The sequence below is a fragment of the Gambusia affinis genome, linkage group LG22 (genome assembly GCF_019740435.1).
Source record: "Gambusia affinis linkage group LG22, SWU_Gaff_1.0, whole genome shotgun sequence".
Taxonomy (NCBI): domain Eukaryota; kingdom Metazoa; phylum Chordata; class Actinopteri; order Cyprinodontiformes; family Poeciliidae; genus Gambusia; species Gambusia affinis.
Window position 1 is genome coordinate 14,869,115 of NC_057889.1, and position 10,794 is coordinate 14,879,908.

Here is a 10,794-nt window from a genome sequence, read left to right on the forward strand (position 1 = left end):
GTGCAAGTACAGGACATTAAATAGCAGGGGAGCAGCCTGCCAGACTTTTTACACCAAAACTTTGACTCTTTGGAGCGGAGGGAGAAAAATATCCGAGCAATTAAAATTAAAGGTAAATGCTAATAATGTGACCTTGTTCCTCTCCTGGTTATTAACCAATAATTCATCTAGTTCCTCTAGAAGTACTGCTTCATATAAACGTAAGTCACGCAGTTCTGATTTATTCGTTTATTGAGGCAGTGGTTCCACTAAAAACTCAAAAATAAATATGTAGGACGTTAATATGCTCCAACTACTCCCAATTTATGTGTATTTTTTTTATTTCTAATAAAATATATTTTTGTATAGATGTGGTTTGCTTTTTAAATTGTAGTTAGTTGATAAATTGAGCAGAAAACAGCCAAAGCTATTTCAAAAGCAATGCCCTTTTTAAGAAATAGTGGAACGCTTTTTGACACCACAGAACCTTTGATATCTTTCTCCCTACAATCTCCCTACAAAGATCGTTCTTTTGTAGCTTAAATATGAACAGGCCCATGTGTTTGCACTTGATTTAGCTTAGCTTCACATGCTCTATATTTAAATAGGTAAGAATTTTTAAGTTTCCATTAACATACTTCCTATTATGTGAACACAACCACAGTAGAGCAGTAATACAGTTTCATTAGGTGTGTTTCAGTTTCCAGAAAAACAAAAAAAGGAAGTAGACAAGTGCAACTAATCAAATTCATTTGGAAAAGGATTAATAGCAAACCTAATTCTGCACTCAAAACTCGTTTAAGACATTGTCAAGGGGATGTTCAATTGAATGCATCAATGTCTGTACTGGGTTAATGTTCTCTACTGGTATTCGAGTATTAGATACATGCTATTTTTTCTTCTGCTCGGCAGCATTTTAGCCACATTTCACATTCTGTTCAAATTTAGATTTGTATGAGTTGGAGAATAGGTTTTGCAGTATTTCAGGGTTAACCGTAGAATACAGCTACAGCTTAACTTTAACTTAACTTGCAAAACAGGTTCATTAGTACCTCATCTGCATGAACTCTAGAAGGTTCACAATTGAAGTTGATGCACAATGAACCAAACTTATTCACATGTTCAACTTTTATTTAATGTGCTCAACTGCTCCAAATAACAGTATCAGATATTTACAGTTAGAGAACAAACCATGGAATGTCAATAAATAAACACAAATGGAGTCAAACCTGAGGTATAAAACCTGACATTTAACAACTGAAAAATAAAGTCCTAAAATAGGAATGATCTGAACTTAAAGGCGTCAGTGGGAACAGAAACAAGTGGTGACATTCCAAGATCATTTACAACATTTATGTTTGAACTGTACAATAAGCTATTTTTAAACGCTAATGGCAAACAGGAGGGAGCTTAATCCACTTCTTCCATTCTGGATGCATCATCGTCGCCTTCAAGAGCAGGCATATCTTCGGCGGGAGCAGAGGTGGCGTCTTCTGATGTCGTGTCGTCCTCATCGATACCTGAAAGAGGAACTTCAATGAATTACTGCTATCTAGCCACTGGCTTTCATGTTGTGTAATAATTTAGTGGCACATACCTAGACCAAGCTTGATCATTCGGTAGATGCGGTTGGCGTGTGTCTGGGGGTCCTCCAGTGTGAAACCCGAGGACAGCAGGGCGGTCTCGAACAGAAGGATGACCAGGTCTTTCACAGATTTGTCGTTTTTGTCAGCCTCTGCCTTCTGCCGCAGAGTCTCCATGATGGGATGGTCGGGATTGATCTCAAGGTGTTTCTTGGCAGCCATGTAACCCATGGTTGAGTTGTCCCTCAGCGCCTGAGCTTTCATGATCCTCTCCATGTTGGCTGTCCAGCCGTAGGTGCTGGTGACGATGCAGCAGGGAGAAGAAACCAGGCGGTTGGAGACTGTGACCTGTGCAGGGATGCAACAATAATGTTAGGCGTTTTATTATAGACAAGAGCCAAACAAGACCTTCAGTTTTCTTTTGGCATCTTACTGCTCACCTTTTCCACTTTTTTCTCCAAGATATCCTTCATGATCTTGCAGAGGTTCTCAAATTGAGCCTTCTTCTCCTCCTGCTTCTTCTTCTCCTCCTCATCTTCAGGCAGCTCCAGGCCCTCCTTTGTTACTGAAACCAGGTTCTTTCCCTCAAACTCCTTCAGCTGCTGGACACAATACTCATCAATAGGCTCGATCATGTAGATGACCTCCAGGCCAGCTTTGCGAAGCCGCTCAACAAAGGCAGAGTTGGCCACTTGATCCTTGGTTTCACCTGCAAGAGAGACACCGCAACGCTTGTAAATTTACAAGATTCTACATTATCTTAAATCTTATTCATAGGAGGTTTTAAGACAAAAAATACACTCACCTGTGATGTAGTAGATGTGCTTCTGGTTATCCTTCATGCGTGTGACATAGTCTTTGAGCGAAACCATCTCATCTCCAGAGGCTGAGGTGTAGTAGCGCAGCAGCTCAGACAGCTTCTTCCTGTTCTGGGAGTCCTCGTGGATACCAAGCTGCAGAAGAAACGCCCAACTATTAGCATCAGGCACTCAGAGGCAGCTTCCACTTAAGACTTCCAGTCAAGATATTTGTCGAGAAACATGGCAACATTTTCTAAAAGCGCACAAACTCGTACCTTAATGTTCTTGGAGAACTGTTCGTAGAACTTCTTGTAGTTGTCCTTATCTTCAGACAGTTCTGTGAACAGTTCCAGGCACTTCTTGACTAGATTCTTGCGGATCACCTTTAGGATCTTGCTCTGCTGCAGCATCTCTCTAGAGATGTTCAGGGGCAGATCCTCAGAGTCCACCACCCCTCTGATGAAATCTAACAAGGAAGACAACTTCGTTCTTACACCTGCACTATTCCAGTTAGTTAATTTTAGAGCAAGCCTGTAGTTTAAAAATACTTACTGAGATACTCTGGGATGAGCTCGTCACAGTTGTCCATGATGAACACCCTGCGCACGTACAGCTTGATGTTATTTTTCTTCTTTTTGTTTTCAAACAGGTCAAAGGGGGCCCGGCGAGGCACGAAGAGAAGAGCACGGAACTCTAGCTGGCCCTCAACTGAAAAGTGCTGTTTGGGGTGAAAGGTTGCAAGTTATTTTGGTGACTAATTAAAAGATATGCAATTAAAAAAAAAAAAAAAAATTAAAAGTGAGACTTACCTTGACCGCCAGGTGGTCCTCCCAGTCATTGGTGAGGCTCTTGTAGAACTCTCCGTACTCCTCATTGGTGATGTCATCTGGGTTGCGGGTCCAGAGGGGTTTTGTCTTGTTCAGCTCCTCCTGGTCGATGTACTTCTCCTTGATCTTCTTCTTCTTCTTCTTTTTGTCTGAAGATTTGTCATGGTCGTCATCCTCATCAGATCCGACGTCTTCGATCTCAGGTTTGTCCTCATCTTTCTCTTCCTCTTTCTCCTTGTCCTTCTCCTTATCTTTCTCCTCCTCCTCCTCAGCCTCGTCGTCACTCACCTCCTTGTCCCGCTCCTTCTCCACCTGGCACGTGCAAAATTAATTTGAAAGGACTTTGTTAATACGAGTACAAGAATGAAAACACAAATGAAAAGATGATGAAGGAGCAGCATAAACCTATATTATGTAAAATATTGCAAATGCTTACAAATAGTGTGATGGGATAGCCAATGAACTGCGAGTGCTTCTTCACAATCTCTTTGACTCGTCTTTCCTCAAGATATTCTGTCTGGTCCTCCTTCAGGTGCAGGATCACCTTAGTTCCACGGCCCAGCGGTTCAGCTGTACAGCAGAACAACATGTAGTGACTTGTTGCATTCAAGTCACTACATAAGCATCTATCCTTTGTGTGAAAGTAACTTACAGTTGTCTAATCTAACTGTGAATGAGCCTCCGGCAGAGGATTCCCAGGCGTACTGCTCGTCATCATTGTGCTTGGTGATGACCGTGACCTTCTCAGCGACCAGGTACGCAGAGTAGAAACCCACACCGAACTGACCAATCATGGAGATGTCTGCTCCAGCCTGCAGAGCCTCCATGAAAGCTTTGGTGCCGGACTTTGCAATAGTGCCCAGGTTGTTGATCAGGTCGGCCTTGGTCATGCCAATGCCCGTGTCGGTCAGGGTCAAAGTGTGCTCCTCTTTGTTGGGCTTGATTTCGATTTTGAGTTCTTTGCCAGACTCAAGCTTAGAGGGGTCGGTAAGACTTTCATACCGGATTTTGTCCAAGGCCTGTTGAGAGGTCGACAAGTTAGCAATATGCTTTTTGTTTTTTTTTTTGAAGTGATGTTACAGCCATTTCATTTTTCGACTGGGAATTGAAGACGGACTTACATCTGAGGAGTTGGAGATAAGCTCTCTGAGGAAAATCTCTTTGTTGGAATAGAATGTGTTAATAATCAAGGACATCAGCTGAGCAATTTCAGCCTGGAATGCAAAGGTCTCCGCCTCTTCCTCCATTGGTTGATCATGTAGTTCAGGCATCTAGGTAAAAGTGACAGATACAATTAAGAAAAAGAAATAATTTTACAAAACATAATTTAAAAGGCTGCTTTTTTAAAAAAAAAAATTTAAACTTTTTTCAAAAATAAATGGAAATGCAAAGCAAAAACAATCCAAGGTATAGTATTATTTAAATGTAAACAAGAATACATTATTGCACTTATGTATAAATTTACAGATTTCTAGACTTTTGAATAACACCAATAATACCAGTGTTTTTGATTATCATTTTACATTTATATACCACTACTTCTTTGTTTTTATGTTCTGTCATTTGATGTTACTTATTGTGCTGAAAATCTTTCTTTGTGTTATTTGTTCAAAATAAAATACGCTTTGAAAAAAGAAAAAAAAAAGAAGATATAGGCAATGATGTTGCTTTTGGAAACAGCTGGCCTGACAGATTGTTCAGTTCAACCCTGCAACTCAATCTAAAAACTACCTGTTTATACTTCTCATTCCAATTTCTATAATTTGTAATCACATGTGAATGTGTAGGCATTTTTTAAATCATTCAGTTTTCTAAGAACAGTTTGATTTCTCTCATAATTAATTTCGTCTATGACGTAGAAATGACTTGACAGGAGCACGTGGTTTCCAGTGCTAATTCCAGGAAGAGCAGCGGCGCCCCCTGCAGGTTTCGTGGAAGAAATGCAGCGTTCTAGAAGCTACCAAAGATGCAAGGAGTCCAGCAGCCTCCACGATCGAAAAGCCCCTCCTTCTAATCACAATGGATGACATCCCAAAGCTAAACTGCAAGTCTTAATGCTGGAAGCAGGACTGAACATTGGCAGAGTACAAAATTAAAAATATCTTAGAGAAAATGAAAAAGTGCACAAAGAAGCCACCGTGTGAGGAGGCTGCAGAGTTTAGATACAATTGTTCTAATTTAGCCTTCACAAGTCTCAATTTTAGAGGTAAAACGTGACGTTTAATTTATCGATGATCTATTTACTCACATACATTGATATAATTTTAGAGGTTTCATTCGGTAAGCTGTAAGCTTTGACCTAATGTCAATAATTAAGCTCCAGTTAAATTAACATTAGGAAACGGCCACCCTTAACGGCTGTGTGGTTTATTAAGAATAGTCCTCATCATGGGAAGATTCAATGAAGATTTTCTCCATTTACCTTGGTCCTCCAAAGTGAGTCGAGGGCTCCGGAATGAGACGTGTCCTGGTCGCTCCCGTGCACTGCTACTTCGTCTGGTAGAGAGTATCTGTCTGTACCTAATGTCTGTGCGGCTTTTGTAGTCTCGCAGCGCGTTCGAGAAAATCCTAACTGAGAGCTTCCAGAACCGTCTGGAATTCTCTGAGGTGCTTGCAGCTGATTGGTCGCCTGAAATGTCAATCAATGCATATACCCACCCGTCTTTCCATTTCTGGCAGAAGGGGGCGGTGTTGAAGCGGAGCAGGAAGAAGGCACGTGTGAGCAGAAACGAGAACTTACCATGCTGGGTTTACTGAAAATTCCAGAAGGTTCAATAAAAAAAAAGAGGATATCGATGGAGTAAATGAAACCTTCTTTCTTATATAATAATCTGTGAAGCTGTAAAACCAATTTTGCTTGTGTAAAACGCAGGGGGGTTAATTAAATCGCTTATGCAATTGCCAAATAATAAAAAGCTGCAGGTTTTATTTGCATATTAATTTTATTAAAAATTTTAAAGCTTTACATGTAAAATGTAACAGTTACAAAAAAGAGGAATAAGTGAATACCTATTGACTCTACTCTTATGTTCTCAAAAGGTATAAATAAATATATTATAATGAGGATTAATACACATTATGGTCTGCATTACTAAAAACAAACTTGTCAAGTTGACACGTTTCAAAAATAAATTTGAGGTAAAGAAAAAAGTCATTTTAGAAAGCAATAGCACTTACAAAAATAAAAACTAGGTGAGAACAGTATTTTAGTCAACTTCTTCCATTCTTGATGTATCATCATCTCCTTCTAGGACTGGCATGTCTTCATCAGCTGGCTGAATGAGGTCTTCAACTGCTGAGTCATCATCATCAATTCCTACAATAAAATACAGCAATGAGCAATGTCTTCATAAATATATAATTTAAGAATAGATCTGATCATGTTTATTCAAATAGTCTACAAAAGAACCTACCAAGACCAAGTTTGATCATTCTGTAGATGCGATTTGCATGAGTTTGGGGGTCATCCAGTGTAAAACCTGAGGATAGCAGGGCGGTCTCAAATAGGAGGATGACCAGATCCTTCACAGCCTTATCATTCTTGTCTGCCTCTGCCTTCTCCCTCAGTGTCTCAATGATTGGATGCAAAGGGTTAATCTCAAGGTGTTTCTTGGCTGTCATGTAACCCATAGTTGAGTTGTCCCTCAGGGCCTGAGACTTCATGATCCTCTCCATGTTGGCTGTCCAGCCATAGGTGCTGGTGACGATGCAGCAGGGAGAAGAAACCAGGCGGTTGGAGACTGTGACCTGTGTATGAGAGGTTTTGTGTTATTGCAATGCTCAATTATAGCCGGTTCTTTGTTGTTGCTAAGACAATAGTTTTGACATTTCAGAAAGCGGTTACCTTTTCAATTTTTTTGTCAAGGATATCCTTCATAATCTTGCAAAGATTCTCAAATTTATTTTTGAGCTCCTCATGCTTCTTCTTCTCATCTTCATCTTCTGGAAGTTCCAGGCCTTCTTTGGTCACAGAGACCAGGTTCTTTCCATCATATTCCTTCAGCTGCTGGACACAGTACTCATCAATAGGTTCAATCATATAGATGACTTCTAGGCCAGCTTTACGAAGACGCTCCACAAAGGCAGAGTTGGCCACTTGATCTTTGGTTTCACCTGTAAAAGTAGTTGCAGATTCATTTAATCAACATGCTTTTTAAGAAGTTGATTAGATAAATTAACACTTTGATGAAGAACTAACCAGTAATGTAGTAGATGTGCTTCTGGTTGTCCTTCATACGAGAGACATAGTCTTTGAGGGAAACCATCTCATCTCCAGAGGCTGAGGTGTAGTAGCGCAGCAAATCGGACAATTTCTTTCTATTTTGGGAGTCCTCATGGATACCAAGCTGAAATAAGGAATGATCTATTACTGCCTGTTACACTTCACATTTTAATACAACTTGGACATGAATTTAACTCAGAAGAATGAACCTACCTTAATGTTCTTGGAGAACTGTTCGTAGAACTTCTTGTAGTTGTCCTTATCTTCAGACAGTTCTGTGAACAGTTCCAGGCACTTCTTGACTAGATTCTTGCGGATCACCTTCAGGATCTTGCTCTGTTGCAGCATCTCTCTAGAGATGTTCAGGGGCAGATCCTCAGAGTCCACAACACCCTTGATGAAATCTAAAGGTAGGAGGTAAACAGTGTTCTATTAGTAATCCACATCCAGACAAAATGTAGATATCTAAGGACAGAGATAAGAATAATTCATGTGTGGGCAGAAAATGGTAACTTACTGAGATACTCTGGTATCAGCTCCTCACAGTTGTCCATGATGAAGACCCTCCGGACATAAAGCTTGATGTTGTTTCTCTTTCTTTTGTTTTCAAACAGGTCAAAGGCAGCTCTCCTTGGTACAAAGAGCAAAGCACGGAACTCCAACTGACCTTCCACTGAGAAATGCTGAAGTTTTAAAATGCAATATACATTTTCATTAGCTCTGTACACTAATAATCATGAATAATGAATAATCATTTTGGACTCGCATCGTTAGTTTACCTTGACAGCCAGGTGGTCCTCCCAGTCGTTGGTGAGACTCTTGTAAAACTCTCCGTATTCTTCATTCGTGATGTCATCTGGGTTGCGGGTCCAGATAGGCTTGGTCTTGTTCAGCTCTTGAGCATCAATGTATTTTTCCTTGACCTGCTTCTTCCTCTTTTTCTGGCCATCCTTGCAGTCTTCATCTTCATCGGAGCCTACATCCTCAATCTTTGGTTTGTCCTTGTTCTCTGCAGCATCTTTCTCAACTTCCTCTTCCTTCTCTCCCTCGTCAAGGTCCACTTCCTTCTCTCTTGTCTTCTCCACCTTCAACAGATCAGAAGTTTGAGTACTATTTTCTTTGTATTTATTTTCACATTTTCAGTGCTCATTAATGGCTAACAATAAATTCTAATGTAAAATAACTTACAAAAAGTGTAATAGGATAGCCAATGAACTGTGAGTGTTTCTTCACTACTTCTTTGATGCGTTTTTCCTCACAGTATTCTGTCTGATCTTCTTTGAGGTGAAGAATAACTTTTGTTCCTCTTCCCAGGGGCTCTCCTGAAAACAAAATCAAGTTGACCTTAAGCCACAGGAAAGGAGTAAAGCTATATTTGTTTATGCTAATTAAAGCTAAAGTAACGTCAGTAGAATACTAAATCATACCATTGTCAGGCCGGACTGTAAATGAACCACCAGCTGCCGACTCCCACACGTACTGCTCATCATCATTGTGCTTTGTGATCACTGTGACTTTCTCAGCTACCAAGTAGGCAGAGTAGAAACCCACACCGAACTGACCAATCATGGAGATGTCAGCTCCTGCCTGCAGAGCCTCCATGAAAGCTTTGGTGCCAGACTTGGCGATGGTGCCCAGGTTGTTAATTAGGTCGGCTTTGGTCATGCCGATGCCCGTGTCAATCAGGGTCAAGGTGCGAGCATGCAGGTCAGGCCGGATTTCAATCTTCAGCTCTTTGCAAGACTCAAGTCTACTGGGGTCTGTCAAGCTTTCATATCTAATTTTATCCAAGGCCTGTCCAGAGGAGAAAATGCTGTTAAATCATCGTTGAGTTCACAAATATAATGGATTATGCACGTTTTTAGTTTTCTTACATCTGAGGAGTTGGAGATGAGCTCACGAAGGAAGATTTCTTTGTTTGAGTAGAAGGTGTTAATAATGAGGGACATGAGCTGAGCGATCTCAGCCTGGAAGGCAAAGGTCTCCACTTCCTCCTCCATAACATGTCCAGCTTTCTCAGGCATCTAAAGTAGGGTAGATATATTACTTTAAAAAAACTCTGTTATATATTGTATATTCAATAGTATAGTTGTTTTTTTTTTATGTTCCCGATTTTACTAATCTGTGCTATCTAGATATGTTTTACTATTGCTACAAAATTCTTTGACATGGCCACATGGCTTACAAGTGGTGGCTAATGGTTGATGAGCATATGCTCAAGCTGTCAGTCAAAGATTTGGCAAGAGGGTGGAGTTCTAGTCCTTTCCCATCCCCCAATGGGTTTACTTTATAATGTAACTTATTTTTTCATAGAAACTAAATACTGACTGCAAATCATGCTGCTATACAATAATGTGAACATACTGCATTTACTGTTTGGGCCAGGCTGGCAGCTTCTTGTGAATAATTGTTCCACTGACTAGCAGCTGCTCTCTGGGTCAGGGTCACCCTGCATGCCATGTGCTTCATTCACATTACAGTTCTATAAAGATTCTTGTGGCAAAAGGGCTCTGCTTCTGCCATTTAACAGGGAAGTGATACTAAAATGCAAACACTATCAATTCGCTTTAAGTTCTTTTTACTTTCCTTTGTACAACGTAAACCACTCTCATTTTGTATTTGTCAAGTCTTACCTTGATTAAAATCGTTGGTTCTTTTCTTCAAGCGAATCGTCAAACAGACTGCTTTTCTTGTCTTTTCTTCTCAAAGAATTTAAAGTCTGTGCTTCGCTGCTGCTCCTGTGAGGAGTCAAGTCTGTCTCGATGTGTGTTCGCGTGAGTGTCCTTTGACTCTATGCAGACAACCAGGCCATGCTCACGTCTTTTTATACTTTAGGGGTGGTTTCTCGAAGCTACCCTTTGGAAGCTTCTAGAAAACATGTTCACAACTGTTGGTGAGAGGGGTTGAGGAAAGGCCGAGAAGGAAGGGGGAGTCAGGAAGAGAGAGCCCTAATGTTACTGTGCCCTTATAGGGCTGCAGAGTCACAAGGAGTGCCTGTCACTCACAGTGAGTGGTTCCCCGAGCGCTTGTCGGGCTGGTAGGCCCCACAACCTGGCCAACGCGTCATAGGTATGCATTGCTCTTTCTGCCACTTGCTCTAGGATATGTCCATGAATTTGCCTACATCGGAACTTCAAAGTGAAGCAAGTCTATTTCAGTTTTTGGTGTGTAAAATTCGGTGTAACTTACAGGAGCTAGGCAGACCCTACTATCAATCAATCAATCAAACTTTATTTGTATAGCACATTTCAGTAGCAAGGCATTTCAAAGTGCTTTACATCAAATCAAACACAAAAATACAATGCAACATAGAATCAACAATAAAAACACAACATAGTCAGATTCCGTCAATAAATTTGCAATTGATTACGTTTTGAATACAA

General features: G+C 40.6%; 2 protein-coding genes across 2 annotated transcripts; both read right to left on the reverse strand.

The window, feature by feature from the left end:
- Window positions 1-1,089: 1,089 nt before the first annotated feature.
- Window positions 1,090-5,807, reverse strand: hsp90aa1.2 (heat shock protein 90, alpha (cytosolic), class A member 1, tandem duplicate 2). Its single transcript, XM_044106913.1, has 11 exons — window positions 5,612-5,807; window positions 4,311-4,460; window positions 3,842-4,208; window positions 3,626-3,759; window positions 3,172-3,501; window positions 2,915-3,080; window positions 2,638-2,828; window positions 2,368-2,515; window positions 2,003-2,271; window positions 1,577-1,910; window positions 1,090-1,499 (listed from the first exon to the last, which is right to left on the reverse strand). The coding sequence occupies exons 2-11, from the start codon at window positions 4,458-4,460 to the stop codon at window positions 1,390-1,392; spliced, it is 2,199 nt and encodes a 732-aa protein (XP_043962848.1). The 5' UTR covers window positions 5,612-5,807; the 3' UTR covers window positions 1,090-1,389.
- Window positions 5,808-6,112: 305 nt separating this feature from the next.
- Window positions 6,113-10,323, reverse strand: hsp90aa1.1 (heat shock protein 90, alpha (cytosolic), class A member 1, tandem duplicate 1). Its single transcript, XM_044106914.1, has 11 exons — window positions 10,045-10,323; window positions 9,286-9,435; window positions 8,839-9,205; window positions 8,600-8,733; window positions 8,191-8,496; window positions 7,929-8,094; window positions 7,625-7,815; window positions 7,388-7,535; window positions 7,034-7,302; window positions 6,603-6,936; window positions 6,113-6,505 (listed from the first exon to the last, which is right to left on the reverse strand). The coding sequence occupies exons 2-11, from the start codon at window positions 9,433-9,435 to the stop codon at window positions 6,396-6,398; spliced, it is 2,175 nt and encodes a 724-aa protein (XP_043962849.1). The 5' UTR covers window positions 10,045-10,323; the 3' UTR covers window positions 6,113-6,395.
- Between the last annotated feature and the right edge of the window lie 471 nt (window positions 10,324-10,794).

Coding starts and splice junctions, on each gene's coding strand:
- hsp90aa1.2 (XM_044106913.1), bottom strand. CDS start 4,460: ATGCCTGAACTACATGATCAACCAATGGAGGAAGAGGCGGAGACCTTT. Junction 2,272..2,367: donor GCACATCTACTACATCACAG/GTGAGTGTATTT, acceptor TCTCTCTTGCAG/GTGAAACCAAGGATCAAGTG. Junction 1,500..1,576: donor AATGATCAAGCTTGGTCTAG/GTATGTGCCACT, acceptor TTCCTCTTTCAG/GTATCGATGAGGACGACACG.
- hsp90aa1.1 (XM_044106914.1), bottom strand. CDS start 9,435: ATGCCTGAGAAAGCTGGACATGTTATGGAGGAGGAAGTGGAGACCTTT. Junction 8,734..8,838: donor TACAGTCCGGCCTGACAATG/GTATGATTTAGT, acceptor TTTTGTTTTCAG/GAGAGCCCCTGGGAAGAGGA. Junction 8,095..8,190: donor AGGACCACCTGGCTGTCAAG/GTAAACTAACGA, acceptor TTAAAACTTCAG/CATTTCTCAGTGGAAGGTCA.